General features: G+C 40.0%; 1 protein-coding gene across 3 annotated transcripts in view; it reads left to right on the top strand.

Moving 5' to 3' along the window:
* The window catches only part of pak1 (p21 protein (Cdc42/Rac)-activated kinase 1), a 57,658-nt gene that overhangs the window by 13,105 nt on the left and 27,309 nt on the right, over positions 1-17,244 (top strand). The window contains exons 1-2 of one of the 3 annotated variants that reach the window (XM_011482256.4): positions 12,695-12,873; positions 14,787-15,009. In XM_011482256.4, the coding sequence (XP_011480558.1) occupies positions 14,814-15,009 (196 nt within the window). In that variant the 5' untranslated portion in view covers positions 12,695-12,873; positions 14,787-14,813. Of the gene's footprint in view, positions 1-12,694; positions 12,874-14,744; positions 15,010-17,244 lie in introns of those variants that run through there. The other 2 variants (XM_004075253.5, XM_078930187.1) reach the window with 2 other exon arrangements.

The following is a 17,244-nucleotide window of genomic DNA, read 5'->3' as shown; positions in this document are numbered from 1 at the left end:
CAGAAACGATTTGAGTTCAGTTTTGAATTTAAAATCTCAAGTGGGAAAAGTCTTTAAAGGCTCGATTTCATGCTGTAGTGGAAAGGCTGAGTCCTCTGTGGAGATTTCCATCCACAGACTCTGCGGCAGTGCAAAGGCACTACAACGGTGGTTAAGTGGAGCCTTTACAAGGATCTCCATGTTTAGTAGAACACATTTGCTCAATCTGGTGGAAATACGGCGCCTCTGTTGGTTAAAAACCTGTTTGCAGCAGAGATGTTTTTGTTTTGTTTATCAGCTGTTTGGCAGGTACGCCTGTGTCGATGAAGGAATACATTTGTGAAGATGTTCAGCACTGTGGCTCACCAGCATTCCCACTTTGTGAGTTGACTGTAAATAGTTTCTACTTTAATTGCTCCCAGCATGCAGTGCTGGCTCTATTATTCATGAGTTCGTCAGGCGGTGGTGTCTGGCGGCTGGTAGGTTGGGGAACGGAGACCGACCCCCACACCAGTACACCTGTTTGTATTACTCTGATCATCAGAAAGCTGGACTCGGAAGCTTTTTTATTTATTTTTATGCAACTTTATAGTCTGCCTTTAAACTAATTACCACAGCAGAAACCTCATGGACTATCTGCCTAACGTCAAGGACCGCTCTGATCATCTTTTGATCTACTGTCAAAGTGTTCTTTCCATTAAATTCTCCTTTGAGTAGTGGGAGGGACTGTTGGCATGGAGCAATCCTGCCCCCACTTCCCGTTACACATAGCTGGGGGCTCTCTGTTTACTGGCTCTGGAGCTATTCAGCTGTACAGCATTGGGCCAGATGACGTACATGGATCTAGTTGTGGAGCAGAGCAAATACTATCAAATACTATCATTTTACAAAGAGTATTTTTTGTCTCCTCCTGATTCACAACAATTAGAAAAAAAAAAGTATTCAGAAATGCAATTTTGAGTCAAATTGGTTCTACACATGTCCTCCATCATCAGAAAAAACACACCAAGAACAAGATTTTTTTTAGTGGATCTTTAAACTGGTTCCATGTTGATTGCATTAGGAGGGTTCTTGACGTCCATGTTAGTTTCATTACATTGTGACCTCACGAAGTGAGGACCAGCCCCTTCCTAGAAGAGTCTGCACTACCAGCTCCGCCCCCAGGCTAACAGACACACCCACTTTCTCCATGGAGCTAGCGGTGATCGGGTAAACGCTTTCCTTTTATATGCACAATCTGCACATCCATCTGGTGATAGTTCAGGTGTTCAGGTGATAGATGAAACGCAGACACGCTGCCGTCTAGGATGACGTCATGAAAAGGAGTCAGAGGCGGTTCTTCAGAGATCAAGTCGTCTTACTTTTTGGTCGGAAAATGAGCTGTTAAAAAAGTAATATTTCATGAAAAAATGGTTCTTTAGTGTCCCAAAGGTCATATATTATCATATATATGGAAATAGTTTACACTGAAAGGCCCGATATAGACCCTTTAAAGTTTCTGACCATGGCTTGGTTTGTTTTGAACATTTACTTGTCTTTTTACCTTGCTGTAATCTTGTAATTGTCCTAAAATCATACTAGTTTCCTAAGTACAGTACAGATAAGGTTATGCATATAAGAAATGATGTCGTATTAACAGCTTTATTATTATTCATCTTCATTATTATCAAAATATTCACTTTACAGAAAAATGTCTTACTAGTCTGTTTTTTTTTAAATCTCCAAAGCTTTTCTTTGTACTGAAATGGAGAAAAAGGGGGAAGAGCAATTTGACCCCCAACTAGAGAACAAGGATCAAGATCTACCAGAACACACATGGCTGGTATTTGCAGTGGGTCCCTAAAGGCAATAGGCTGCAGTGGAGCTGCACAGATGGTTGAACGGAGCAGGTTTTTGCTTGGGTTGGGGGGGTGTTTGCATGTGATTTGGAAGGGGTTACTACCCTCGCCCACCGTAACCTGCATAATCAATCTTTTCTGTTTAAGATCAAAAGGTTAGTGTTGGCTCCTAATTGCAACAGATAAGGTTCTTTTTTTTGGTCCATTTTTGTCTTCAGTTTTGGAGATATAAAGTTGTGTGTTGTGTGTTAACATATGTATGTTATCTGTAAAACTCCTGGAAACTCCAACCACATCCTCGTGGTTTTATAAGTTCACTGGTTAAACTCTTAGAGATGTGCTTTGTTCTAAATGTTCAGACTGTGTGTCATGCCCTTTAGCGTCTCACAAACACAATAACCAGGAATGCTCTCTGAACCACTGCTTTATGATACACGTATAACCTGTAAGGCTTTGATGTCCTGTCCTGTTAGTTTGCTTTCTGGAAAAAAGTCCTAACAGTTATATGACGCCAACGACGGCGCCCACAATAATGAGATCGAGTTGTAAAAGGTGAACATCAAAGACTATTACAAAATGTTTGAATCCAATTATAAAAATTTGAATTTTTACACAAAATTCTGAAGTTTTAGACATAAATAATTGGTTTTAGAGTTGGTTTTCTAGCTAAATGTCAGGAAAGATCTCTGCTTTTTGCTTAGAGGATGTAATCTGAGATGGCTACAAGGACCACCATGGATGAATGAGAAGGTGTTGTCATCGGATAAGGGATTTTGTTCTGTCTTCACCTTGCTTTTATGTTCCGCTGGGCAAGGCAGTGAACCGCAGCTGAACTGTTGAAGCATGGCGGTTCGTGGACTATAGCGTGCATCACTTATAGGATTATACATGTTAGTACAGATGGAAAGAAGAAAGCTCAGATGTTTTTCGGCACAAGCCCACTTCAGAAAGACCGTCATTGGAGTTGTGTTTTGAGGAACAGAGGTTTGTTGTCCTATTGTTGGCAGTGCAGTTTAGTGTGTGTGTATTTGTGTGTGTGTAAGGACATGCCTCCTACCACGATGCAGTCTGTTACTTGGTCTGACTCTGGCTTTTCTGTGTTTCCTCTTCTAGTTTGTTAAATTTTCCTCACTCGTTTTGCCTCAATCAAGCAGGTCTAATCCTTTTTTAAATACTCTAAAGAAGTACTAGTTCCTTTTTCTTCTGTTTGCCTTTTTTCACCGCCTTTGGTCGTGTCCTGCTCCTTCAGTCCACCATCTGCCTCTCCGACGACTAATCAGTCACTGGTTGACACCTGGCAAAGGAGTCGCCTTTTGGCTGCAGCCTTGAAAGGTTTTCTGCTTATTTGATGCTTCCTGATATTTTCCTCAAAAAGTTACTTCGGGTTTAAAAACAATGCTAAAAATAAAATTTGATGATAAATACCTAAAAAACAAAACAACTAACTTGACCTTTTCTGGTTTCCAAAAAAGCATTTTGCAATGCTCAGTCTCACTTCTCTCTGTGGTATTCCTATGTTGTTTATGCAGTTTTCGTGCTGTATATTTACCTGCTCAGTGTCGGGATGAGAAGCACATGGGGTGGAGGGGATTGTCAGAATTTGATCTCTCCTTCAAAGGCATTGGGGGCATGCAGAATCTGAGGATCAGACAATGTATCTTCCTGTTGGAGGATGACATCTCTGACTGCTTTGGGTTTGCTTTTCTAGTCCACGATGCACTTTAATGAGTATTTGTACCAGGGCTGCACGATATGTGGAAAACTCGCGATATTAAAGATTAATATTGCGATAACGATATAATTTGCGGTTTATAAACAAATAACAAAATAACCAAAAACATCATTCCCATTTCATTGTAACAGTTGAAAAATTATACTCCAAATGACCCTCGTCGACATAGGAGACAAACATCTAACATAATAGCCCTCCATCCGATTGGTCAACAACGTGAAGGTGTCCATCCGATTGGTCAAATGCATAAAGGGATTTATTTGGTTCATTAAATGCTTCAAGCTGTCATAAGGTTGTATTAACACATTTAAGGTTTACGATTTATTGCGATTTTCGCGACCTTTTGCGATATGCATATTGCATAGCTGGATATTGCGATAACGATAAATTTGTGTTATATTGTGCAGGCCTAATTTGTACCTTCCAAACCAAGAAGGAGATAACGGATTCTATTAGTAAAATATGTCAGCCGTATTTGCAACCTTCTTCAAAGCTCAACAGTGTGTATAGTTCTATTCTAAACTGTTTCAATAGTAAAAAAAGGTTTACGAAAACTTGACCGTGTCACACAGCCAATTTTCATGTGAGCATATTGCATGGATGAAAAAATGGTCACAGGTGAAAATGCGTGGAAAAAGTGAGAAAAGTTGTGGTTTTTAGGTGAAACTTTCAAAGATGTATCATTGATGAACCAGGTTAAAACCACAGAAGTAGTACGAATAAACCACACGTAGAACACGAAAACCAACGTGGAACCTGAACCGCGTGTGATTATGGCGCTGTTTATATGCAAATCATTTGTCATTAGTCTGCAATTTTTGTAATTTGAACGTGATATTTGTGAATTTAAACATCGGTGGCACATGCGTTAAAAGTTTGTTAGACATATGTGGAACGGTAGTGAGAAGCAACAAAGTTGCATATGCATCTTGCAAAATCACGCAGAATTGTTTGAGATTTATTTTATAATTGTGTATAAGCAATGTACACTACGCATAAACTGCGTAATTCTCAACCGACCCAAAAAATGTGAACAGCTCAAACCCGAATTCACATAAAGACCCGTCAGTGGAAAACCTCGAGGTACATCTGCGCTCATCAACGAAACGCTTATGAATTACGTGTATCATGCATGTTTCGCGAAAGACCTAAACATGGAAAATGTGGGAAATGGCTGTAAGACACGGCCCTTAGTCTGATACGCAGCAAACAGTCTGAGATAAAAACATCACCGGTCTTGAATACAAAGAAACACCAAGAAACAGCCCAAATAAATAATTCTCTCAGGATTGCAACTTCAAAGAAAAAAGCAACCTTGGGTCGGGTTTAGATTTATGCATTGAGCTTTTAAAATGGATTGAGTGAGATGTTGTGTGCTTGCACTGGGATTCACTGGCGTTCCCGTGTACGTACATCATCCATGCCGCTCAATCTGGCCTGTAAAATATGTAAAAATATACATTTGAAGTGTCTGCCCCGGGGTTCGTTTCGTTGCCAGGACAACGTTATGGAGTCGTCTGCATGAAATCTAGGCAAAATTTGATTTTTTTCTTTTCCTTTTTTCTGCTCTGTGTCTGCTACATGTCTGCTCTTCTTCCCACTGAGGCCGCAAACATCAGAAGGAATCGAATAAGAAGCAGTTTTATTCTTCGCTTCTTGTTCTTGCATTTCCAGAAGGTCATGCCAAGTTCTTTTTTTGTGTGACCTTTTTTTCGCCCCCCTTGTTCTTAAAGTCTCATTTATCTGGGTGAGACCATCATGTGTTTACTAAGCATTTCACAGTGCACGTTCGTCAAAGACGGTGCTCCAGAAGCAGCCAGAGGGCCGGGCGCCTCTTCATGTCCGGGGAGGCAGAGTTAAAATGATGTGGATCCTCCGTAACGAGTGCAGGTTTAACCCTCCTTTAGAACATTCAGAATGATTCATGAAAAATTGATCGTAGAGAAAGAAATAAGACATGAAATACACAAGCCACAAAAAATACATGCGAGTGCGTTGAATGATTCTGCTGAAAAAACTAAAAATGTTATTTTAAAACTAAACTATAGTAAGTGTTCCCAGTGTTTTTTTTTTATTACAATAATACCGTTTTTTTTCCCGTTTTTTTTTTTTTTTAACCAAAATTAAAAACCTTCGTCGTTTTTCTAAGGCCGTGTCACACCGCCAATACGTAAATTTGTGCACTTGTGAGATGCATACACAAATTTGTGTCTTTCCTCGACCGTTCCGTGTATGTCTAACAGACTTTTCACGCAGCCACCACCGATGTCTAACTTTTATATTGAGTATACGGCACGCATATTGCGTTAAAATAATGTAATTGATGCACGGATCACTTAAGAATTGCATATAAACACACGTGCTTCATGTTCTACGTTGATTTATGTGTTCTTTGTGTGGTTTACTGGTACTTCTGTGGTTTTAACGTGATTCATTCGTGATACATCTGTGTACATTTCACGTAAAGAACCACAACTTGCGGTGATGCGGTTATGAATGAAGCAGAGCCACCTGCATTTTTCCGCTTGCTTTTAATTTAATATTTCATTTTAAGCTTAATTTTCTTTATAAATTTGCTTCATCATCAGAAAAATGCCCCAAAAGATGTTAAAAAACAAAACAAAAACAATTTTTTTAGCAGAGTGGTGGTTCTTTAAACCACAATGTTTCTTGTTGATAGGAAAAGGCACTGTTTTAGTTGTTCCCTCATTGTAATGGACAACTTAAAAAATAATAATTGAATGGTCAACGCAAACATTTTTCATTTTGTGTGTTTTTGTGAAAGTGTTTCAAAACGAGCTCTGCACAGATGTGTATGGCTACGTTCACATTGCAGGGCTTAATGCTGAATTCCGATTTTTTGAAAAAATCCGAATTGTTTGCTAGACCGTTCACATTTCCAAGTAAATCCGAACTTTTGTGATCTACAGTGTGACCGTGAAACAACCCAGAGTTGACCCGCATGCGCAGAAGAGTACTCGACGTCGAATGACTTCACTCGTTGTTTGCGGAAGTAGCTAATGTTAACATGGATGTCAACAACAGCGTTGTCAACAGCGGAGCTCTTTTTTCATTAATAAATTTATTTTCACAAAGGAGTCAGCACAATAACAATCTTCCCATTTTTAAGAAGGCATTGGAGCCAGGATCATCTGTACCCACTGTTGTGGAATGGGAATGTGTATGTGTTGGGCCCACGCGCGCGCGTTTGTGTAATGGACAGGAAAAGAGCGCGTGCAGCGGGAGAGAATGGGGGGGGGGGGGGGCGGCAATGTGGGCGCGCATTCATGTTGTGTGTTACGGAGGAAGGACAATGGTAATAAAAGGAGGTTTCCCCCAGAATAAATGCTATGGACTCTTTATTAACCCATTCCGTAGAATCCTGGAGAATCTATGGGTCAGAACAGGGAGGAGGAGGAGGATCCGCCTTTGGTCCCCCGTGCTTCTGACCACGGTCGGGAAGGGGAGAAAGAAAAAAAAAAAAGTACTCGCGAGAAAATGTTCAACACCATGCTCGGCCATTTAGCTGTTAATTTTTTTTCAAAAACCGCCCGGTTGCTATAAGAGCCCTGGAGTTTGGCCTGAATAGTGCTGTCACCCCAAATATTAATACAATCGGGGACATCGCTTCCCTTCCACTGACTGGTCTCAGCAGCATCGTCCGCCGTGGTTGCTGTTTACGTTCTCGTTCCCGCCTATTTCAACGCAGAATGATGACGTTTGTTGCGTATCGATGACGTACGATTCGGATTTAGGTGGCCTGGCCGGTCAGACGGCGGTCGCAATTGAAAAGATCGAATACGTTTCGGATTCAGGACGGCAAAGTGTACAGCTCTGACAGTGGGTAGAAAACAAGAGGATTGGATAGAGGACAAGAAGCCTTTGCTGTGTCCAGTAGTATGCACTGGATTGTTTACATGTATCTGTCACAAAGGTGTGATATATGCGTGGAGGGTTTAGTGTGAGTGGGTGGGTGCAGTCTTCCAGTAATGGTGACTACAAACGCTGATATGGCTCTTCCAGGAAGTGTTGATGCCTAAGGCAGCTGTCTCTGCGAGTTTCTGTTATCGTAGTCGTTAGATTTAGACGTTATCCAACACATGATTTCACTTTCCAAGATTTTATGATGTTGCCTTGACGATCAATAATCTCACGTGCTTCAAACGACTAACTTCCAGGTAACATGAGCAGAAAACCTCCCGTGTCTGCTGTGAAGTTTCAATGCTGATCAGCTTTTTTTTCCTGTTTTAATCGCCTGATTTTAATGAACATGCTGCAGCTCTGCTGATGCATTGATGATTTTCTTCCCTTTGAAACTTTACATCAACGGGCAAGTTTAAAAGCTCACCTGGATTTGGTGCCGATCAAACCTTATGTTATCATGGTCCAATGGTAAATTAATGTTTTGTTTACGTGAAAGTGAGCCCTACTTTAATGAGAAAACTGTATTTTTTGGACCATAAGAGATCTGGTGTACCTTATAACCTTTAAGGTCACACAGCCACTACGTATATTTTCTACATCTTCCATGTATGAAATTCTGGTCTTTCGTGATACTTGTGTGAAAAACGTAATTCATAAGTGTTTCTTGCGTCATTCATCGATGTGCGCAGATGTCCAGTGAGAGTTTTGGCTGACGTGAATTTGGCTTTGAGCTGTTCAGAATTTTTTTTACGCAGTTTATGCATTTATTATGCGTAGTTCATACTCAATAATTATGTAAATCATCTCCAGTGTTAAATGGTTAAGCTTGAATTCTGGTTCACCTCACTCAATTCAGTTTGATTTTATTTATATAGCTCAATATTACAACAATATCGCAGAAAAAAGACACGAAGGTCTAGACCAGTGTTTTTCAACCAGTGTGCCGCGGCACACTAGTGTGCCGTGGGAGATGGTCAAGTGTGCCGTGGGAAATTGCCCTCATTAACTGCACTAACAACATTTTTCATCTCCAGGATTTCAGCTCTTTGTTCATCCAAACAGGCCCTGATAAAACACTGAGTAATTAGGAATATAAAAGATCTTAAAATTACTTTTTCTTTGTGTTTATTTAATTCTATTAAAGACATTTTGATAATTATGACGGTACCGTGATTTACCTGCAGCTATAGCAGTTTGCGGAAAAGTCCCCGCCCCTTTAACTGTCTCCGCCAATCATTCTTGAAGGCTTAATCACACACATAAATACCAGCTAAAGCTCGTCTTTAGCGGTGTAGCTTTCCACAGAGTCCGGTGTCAGCCCGTGGAACAAGTGAACAAAACAATGAAGCTCAGAGACTCGAGTCTTTCTGCCCTTTTTCTGCCGTTATCACACTACATCTCCCATGATGCATTGGCTTAAAGGGACAGCGCATACTGAGGCGACCTTGTGAAACGTCTTGAAACCACAACAAACAGTTTCTAAATTTTTTAATTTAACTTTTATTTCATCTCTTAGAAAAAACAGCCGCAACTTCCTGCTTTTTCTGCCACAATTATCACAAAAATCCACGTGAGATTGCGGCGGGGGGGGGGGGGGTTGGGCTGTCGATCAATACAGACCATGAATTTCTGCTTTTTTTTTTTTTTTGGGATGCTGGTGTGCCGCAGGATTTTTGTCAAGGTTAAAGTGTGCCGTGGCTCAATAAAGGTTAAAAAACACTGGTCTAGACAATTCAACAGAAAACTTCCCATCAACTCCTCTGACCAATTGCCTGCCTCTTAGCCCCTCTAGGCATTCTGGGTAGTGTATTTGCATCACATTATTTCACAGTTTTGTTCTGAATAATATTTCCCTATAGTCTGTTGTGGTTTATGGTCGAAGAGACATGGCAGCTGTTACTCTGGTACAATTTAAGTATGAAACCGCAAAAGCAGGAATAATACAAATCTTTATAAAAATGTCACCTTTTGTGTAATTTGTATCATAATTAAAGTGAAAGAGGAGAATGGTTCTCATGACTAAAACCACTAGAAGGAACTGAGAGTGCAGTTGAGATGGTGGGGAGAGATAAATGACTCCTATTTAATGGCGCGAACAGTTGCGACTCACTGAGTCACTTAAAGCAGACGCTGAGTGTTTGTGTTATCTGGGTCATCAAGGAAGGTGTCGGACTGTAATTCATCTCCATCACTCCTCAAACAGACACTACTGTGAAATACTGTCTGAGAGGCCATTGGTGTGTGGTGAGATGTCATTCAGTCAACAGAAGCTGTTTGTGTCGTTTGTTCAGCTTTGAATGGCTTCCTGACCTTTCCTAACAATCTAAGCTATTTTGCTCTAAGAAACTTAACCTTTAGGTTCTATATTAAATCAAAAGTCAGATCCGTGCTGATGGGTACTGCTTTTATTAAATGCTTTGGACGGGCTCAATTCCAAATTTCTTTGTCAATTTCATTTGAAATGTCATTTCACTTTGTCGTCTTACGTATGATGTCCGACTGATAATGTTAATTTAATTAAAAAGATCTTCTGCCGTCATCGGAAAACTGTAAGCGAATAACGAAGTCAATCAGAGCTTTTATAGCGAAGGACTTGAGATTTCATTCTGTGGTGGAGAATGATGGCTTCCAAACGTTGCTCAATATGTTAGAGATGCAAAACAACCTCCCTTCCGGTCGCTGCTTCACTGACGCGGTCAACCCAGCCCAATTTCTGAGACGAAGGCTGAAGTCATGGCAGCAGTTGTGAAAGCCGATAGGACACCATTACACACGTGTGACACTCGGACGTCAATCGCCACAGAATTACACTCCACTGTCAGCTAAAATCTCATGTCCTGAAAACTCAGAAAGTGACTGGAAGTCACACTGAAAGCTGCATTGATAATCGCTTTGTAATTGAATTGTGAGATGCCTCCAGATTCCCACCCCTAAAAGCATTTAAACGCATGGCCACTGAAGGGGTGTCGCCAGTTACACTGAGTCGAACTTTGACCAATGAGCAACTTGGATCTAGTAGTTATGGATTTGGTTTGTCTGGTGAACCCAGACACGGCGATGAGTGACAACATCTGCATTTGTTTTTCACAGATGTACCAAGGCCACTACTCTGACATGACGGTATCCCATAGCTCACATTGCAAGGAGGGTAGCAATGAGCCGAATCATTTCCGTTTCTTGCCCGAATCACAAGATTTGCACTTTTGACCTTTGGCTCCAAGCCTCTTCCAACTGGAGATGGCGGACATGCGCTATTAACCCTTGTGCTATCCTAGGCACTTTAACGTTGGGAGTTGGGTCATCTAGACCAGTGTTTTTCAACTAGTGTGCCGTGGGAGATGGTCAAGTGTGCCGTGAGAAATTGCCCTCATTAACTGATCTAAAAGCAATTACCATCTCCAGGAAATCAGCTCTTTGTTCATCCAAACAGGCCCTGATAAAACACTGAGAAGTTAAGAATATGAAATATCATAAAATTATTTTTTCTTTGTGTTTATATGATTCTATTAAAGACATTTTGATAAGAATGACGGGATACCGCGATTTAGCTGCAGCAATAACTGTAAGGAAAAGTCCCGCCCCTATAACTGTCTCCACCAATCATTCTTGAAGGCTTAATCACATGTCATCAGTCTGACCAATCAGAAGTGGTTAAAGTATTCACTTCCTTGTTTCGATTTAGCGCAAAAAAGTCTCTCTGTTCTAACAAAAATACCAGCTAAAGCTCGTCTTTAGCGGTGTAGCTTTCCACAGAATCTGGTATCAGACTGCAACAAGTGAACAAAACCATGAAGCTCAAAGACGCTGGTCTTTCTGCGGTCGTTGGATTACGGGCACTACATCTCCCATGATGCAGTAAAGTGACTGTCTTAGCGCACAATGAGTCTCTCCTCTTAACGTCTTAAAACAACGAACACACATCAAACAGTTTTTGAATCTTTTGACTTAATTTTTAATACATCTTTTAGAAAAAACAGCTGCAGCTTCCAGCGTTTTCTGCAACAATTATCACAAAAATGCATATGAGACTGCAAAGCGGCTGTAGATCAATACAGACTGAGTTTTTTCTTTTTTTTTATTTATCTACTTTTTTGGATGCTGGTGTGCCGCGGGATTTTTGTCAAGGTTAAAGTGTGCCGTGGCTCAAAAAAGGTTGAAAAACACTGATCTAGACCCACTAGACAGTGCGCTGAACCTTTTTTCTTCAATGATTTGTGATCTTCACTGGTGTCCATGGATTACATGAAATCTTTCCACCTTCATCCACCTTTGTCATGGTAGGGAGAACACGTCAATGGAAGGGTGGGGTCATCTAAGACAGCACAAGGGTTAAACGGTACAATTTTTCCTCAATTCATCTTATCAAGAACATGGTACCAAAGTCGTTTTGTTTACATTTAAGAATATTTTGGACAAAACTATATATATATATATATTATTTTTTTTACTATTCGGGAATGTATGTGCGTGAAAGAGGATTTCTTTCAACAGGGATACACACCTTGTCAAAATATAAAAGCAACCCGGTTAAGAATAGATTTGTGTTTGCTTGATGTAAACATTCAGCAGAAACACCAGGGAGGCAGTGGGTTCATGTGGGGATTTTGAACAGGTTTACAAAAAGGTGAAAGAGAAAAGTATCTGGATAACTACAGGTAACTATTACCCCTCAGTAATGTAACTAAAAGGTCAGGATGGAAGTTTTATAACCTTTTTAAACTGAAACAAATTCATATTTTCTACCGTCTTCTGCAAGTTGGGAAATTCCTCATTCTTGTTTATTTTCAGAAAGCTCACTGACCTGTGTGTGTGTGTGTGTGTGTGTGTGTGTGTGCAGGTGTGTGTTTGTGTGTGTCATGCAGCAGACAGTGTGTGGGTTTGTTCAGAAACAGGTCATTGCTGAAACTCTGTCCGAAATACGAGACCTTTGCGTTGTCGTCACAAGTGCGGCTTGTGTGCCCAGAACTGGACTGACAAACAAAGACATAATCACTTCCCTTCAAACAGAGGTGGTTTGTGTGTTTGTTTGTGTACTCACGGTAAACACACACCCTCTCTTTACGGGCCTGTGAAAGGCCACATGTTTGCTGGACTAAAAAAGGGAGTTGATTGTTTTGGGGGTTGTTTTTTGTTTTTTTTTTACAGTCGTGAGTGTGTTTGTGTGTGTGTGTGTGCGCGCGTGTTTTGTGTGGCTCCTGTATTACTCACTTCCTTGTGTGACTCACCTGGTGGCATAAAACCATGACATGGTCATGTTTGAGAGGGTGGATTGGTCAAAAGCTCCGTGGAGCTCGTGGTTTCAGCGCCTTGGAGTTGGAGACTTTTCACTTCACACAAAGATTTTTTTGTTTTGTTTGTGGATCAATTTTGATCTTGAATCCATTATTTTTTTAACTAAAGGTAAGAGCTTCAGTTTCACTTTTAATCAAACCAAAATCTATCTTTGGCAGAACTTTTAAGCTAAATCAGCAAAAATTGGTCTAATTTTATTTTCTTTCTAACTTATTTTGAAAAGCAGGAATGCGTTTTTATGGGAGTGAAAGCATGTTCACGGTGCCTTCACAGTTCTGCAGACAGACCAGTAACTGTTCATACCCCGCTGCTGCAAATCTATATCTATGTATAGATCTGAAATGGGAATTGAAGCCGTCTGATTCCATCAAATGCCTGAAGTGGATTATCGGAAACATTTTCCCAACAAAATGGACATTATGGTTTACACGCCTCTGTCTGTCATCCTGTCATGAAAGTTATTCTTCTTCCTATTCTTGTTTACCTGAAGTGGACTTCTGCTGTCACAAATGTCATAAAATTAAAATAGCATGGTAAAAGTCTGTCACGCACACACAACTGGTCAAAGGTGTCCAAGTTATTTTTTTTTTACAGTTCAAGATAGTAGAGTCCGTAAAAAAATATTCAAATCGTATAAAATTAAAGCCCTTTCCATTAAACTGGAAACAGATTCACATCTTAAATCTGTTTATGTTCAATGGAAGTTGGTCAAGATTCAACGGTCTGCTGTGCGGTGTGTTGTTGTAACACAGCTCTTTGGTCTTGGTGCAGAGGTTGTAGTCTGACTGTTGAAGGGTGTGGACAGGTGGCTTTTACTCAGATAACCAGTTCAAACCGGGGACATCACCACAGGTAAAGAGTGGGGAACAGAAGGGCTTCTTAAAAACAAGGGACTGGTCTGTAAAGGACGGGAGTTTTACTCCATGTTGGAGATAAATACTTATTTTCTGCACTATTATATAAATCGATTCTATAAAATTAAACGTCTTGCAGAATTTGTGACTGATTAACTTTATTTTACACCAAAGTGTCTATAGATCATTTTTAGTTAAAAAGATCTTCGCAACTTTAATTTGACCCCCAACTGCGAATGACCTCTAAATGCTTTAAAGATTTAGTAGTTCATTATGTTGTGGGTTTCATTAAACCGCATCTTGATTGCTGATTAACTTAGGATTCAGCAGTGCAGATAGGTGGCAGGTTCCTCATTCCTGCTGTTTCCTAAAAAAAAAAAAAGCAAAAATCTGTGTATAAATACTTTTTGCATTAAGTTTGTGGAAGTACCATTGACTGTAGGAGAACAGGACTGTGTTTTGTAGGCGTCACCCATAGGAAATAGTTTACTTCCAGCCAAAGTCACACTGAGGACACATCAGTCTTCATTTTTTGGTGATGTGGACACCAAAGCGATTGGTCTGTGTTAACGTTTTTATGGCAACCACTCTGGTTGGGCGTGGAGGTCAGCAGGCCCCTCCTACTTTTATTTAGGCTTCTGTAGTTCAAGTCATGTTTTGAATAACTTGAACTACAGAAAAAAAAATATCATGAAAAAAGGCAGCAGAGCAAGAATGATTATTCTGACAAATAGAATGACAGCAATAGCTGTCCTGAGATACAGTCAATGGTATGTACATTATTTAGTGTGTAGTGGATGTTGATGTGGGTGAAGCTCTGACCTACATAGGTCCATCTCCAGGGTTTGTGTGTTCACTGAAGCATTTAGCAGACCAGGTTAGCCTGCAGTTTGTGTCTGTTTTTTTATTATTTTTTATTTTTTTTACAAAAACCAGCTCTTAAGAATATATAACTGTATGTCTGTAAATGCAGGGTATGGTTTTTACTTGGGGAGCAATTGGAAAGCTAAATTTGTCAAGATTTATTAAAAAATAAATATAAATAAACAAAGAATTAAATAAAATGGTCGTGAAATCAGGTAATTTCCATGACTGATCTGACTCGTGATTGGGCGTTTGGTCTAGGCCTTGCCCAGCCCTCACTGTGACCCTTCTGTGTCCGGGCAGGAGCGGTCGGCCGCAGCCTGTCTGAAGATGTCCGATAATGGGGAGGTTGAGGACAAGCCTCCAGCTCCGCCCATGAGAAACACCAGCACCATGATCGGTTCGTGCAACAAGGACGCCGTCCCGCTCAACCACGGCTCCAAACCCCTCCCACCAAACCCAGAGGACAAGAAGAATAAGAAGGACCGCTCCATCCGATTCATCCTGACGGGCGGAGGCGACAAAAGTGAGTTTTGATCACTGTTTTCATTTCTTTCTACTCATAGATTTTAAAACTAAACTCAAACCAGCTTGAATCTGGTTCTAAATCCATTTCAAAAACAGAGAACTTAAGGATTTCAATGAAACCTACCTTTAAAGCAGCGTTGAGAGCAGCGTTGTTTGGCCTGCAGGCGCTACCAACGCTTTGACCCGGGCCCTGGTTGAGCGGCTGCTACACGCATCTTTTTCCCGCTCTTTACCAGCCATGCCGACTCTTTATTTAAATTGTATCAAATAAATATAATAAAAGAGTAAATAAAACAATAATTCAAATTCAAATTAATTTTATTTCTATAGCACCTTTCATGTAAAGACAACAGCTGTACATAAAAACAGACAAGAATGCAAAAACACCACTGCAAAAAGTAAATAAATAAGCCCCTCATAATAGAATACACAAAAACAAGCACAAGGAAAAGAGAAACGACTTTGGAAGAAAAAACCTTAAGAAGAGAGAACCAATAAAGTGCCCTGTCCTCCTGTTGGCCTGGGTGTCAATAGACACAAACCCCCCAGCAAAGGGGGAGAAAACACTTGTAAACTGTCTAAAATGTAGAAGTGATAAATAGAAAAGTTAAAATATAAAAACAGCTGAAATATAAAAAATTAAAATAAGTTAATGCATACAAAGTCTAAAACCATGGAAATATAAATAAGAATAAGTTAAGATGTTGAGAATATAAATAAATAATAAAAAACACACATTAAACAAATAAAAATGTAGTAAAATATCATAAAATATAACAGTAAAATGTTTAGATCCGCCATAGAAGATCTAATTTAAAGGTGAATTAAATAGATAGGTCTTTAAGTTCCGGCCCCCCTCTATGTTTGGTCCGGCCCACTGAACAATATCAGAGACCCATGTTTGTTTGTTTTTTTAATCTGGCCACACGATCAAGATGTGACATTTTCTTCCCCCCTTCTGCAGTCTGTGGTCCAACCTGAAATCCTCTAAAATCTCTAATAGGCAGAACAGAAGACAGTCGTTCCTTTCTATGTCGTAGTTCATCTTTCCCGGTTTAGCTCGTTCCTATAGAGCGATCATGCTGACTTTTTTGAACAGGACACCTGTCCTTATTGGCTAGAGACCCTGTCAATCAATCTCCTCAGTCCATGCCGAGTCTTCTGTACAGAAACGCAGAGCTCTTCAGATCAGAAATCTGTGATCGATGATCAGATCTTTGTTTTCATTCTAAGATCCTGGACCTAATTTCTATGAAGGTTTGAAAATTTAAACACAAGAGAGAAAAGGGTGAAAATGTTCATGTCTGTCTGAGAAAAGTGTATAAAGTGGGCAGTGAGGAGTTTTACTGCCATAAACGTCTGTAATCATTCTCCGTGGATTTCACAGATCACCGTTATTTTTAGAACGTAACTCCTCCTGCAAGAAACGAGGAACTCTGTGCAGAAAATGCAGAAATATGCGTAGCTGCAGCAGAAGACAGAGAAATATGCTTTTCATTATTAATGGATGAGAAACAGACGTGCAGGACACACAACTGCTCAGTTTGAGCACAAACTGTGAGACGAGTGATGAGCTGCAGCCCTCAAAGTCTTTATTAGGGTTATGACGGGAAAGGATCGACTATTTATTTATTATTATTATTTTTAATGTATCAGTATATTTTTTCTGAATTTTTGTCTTTGAAAATCATAGTGTTATTTGGTCATTGTTTTATTTTATAAATAATGTTATTTATTTTATTAAAAGGATCATGAATGAATGAAACTTTATTCAAATAGCACTTTACAACTCCTTGAAGGTACCAACGGGCTTCACAATCAAAAAGAGATCTAAAATGGGAACAAAAGTTTCAAACTAAGACTAGAATATTCTGTAGAATATAAATTTAAAATCCAAATGTTTTCACCCAGATTCCATGTTATATCATTCTCACTCCACACATCTGCTCCTGATCCGGCCCTTCTATTGAATTTTAGAACCCAATGTGGCCCCCGAGTTAAAATAATTGCCCACCCCTGCTCTATCACATATGGTCATAAATTTGGTTGACAGATAAAATTGGATCTCATCTCTCTCAGTTTCAGAACCGATTACCAAGACTTCAGTTTTGTCTTGGTTGGAAGGCAAAAAGTTCCCTCCCATCCACATTTTTATCTAAAATATAATTTAAAAGGCCATCCATGGGTCCAGTGTCGTCAGGAGACCCAGCTACAAACAGCTGAGTGTCATCAG

Source organism: Oryzias latipes, chromosome 13 (genome assembly GCF_053564925.1).
Source record: "Oryzias latipes strain Hd-rR chromosome 13, Olatipes_Hd-rR_3.1".
NCBI classification, from domain to species: domain Eukaryota; kingdom Metazoa; phylum Chordata; class Actinopteri; order Beloniformes; family Adrianichthyidae; genus Oryzias; species Oryzias latipes.
Note: the sequence above shows the minus strand (reverse complement) of the source record. Positions and strands in the feature narration are given on the sequence as shown.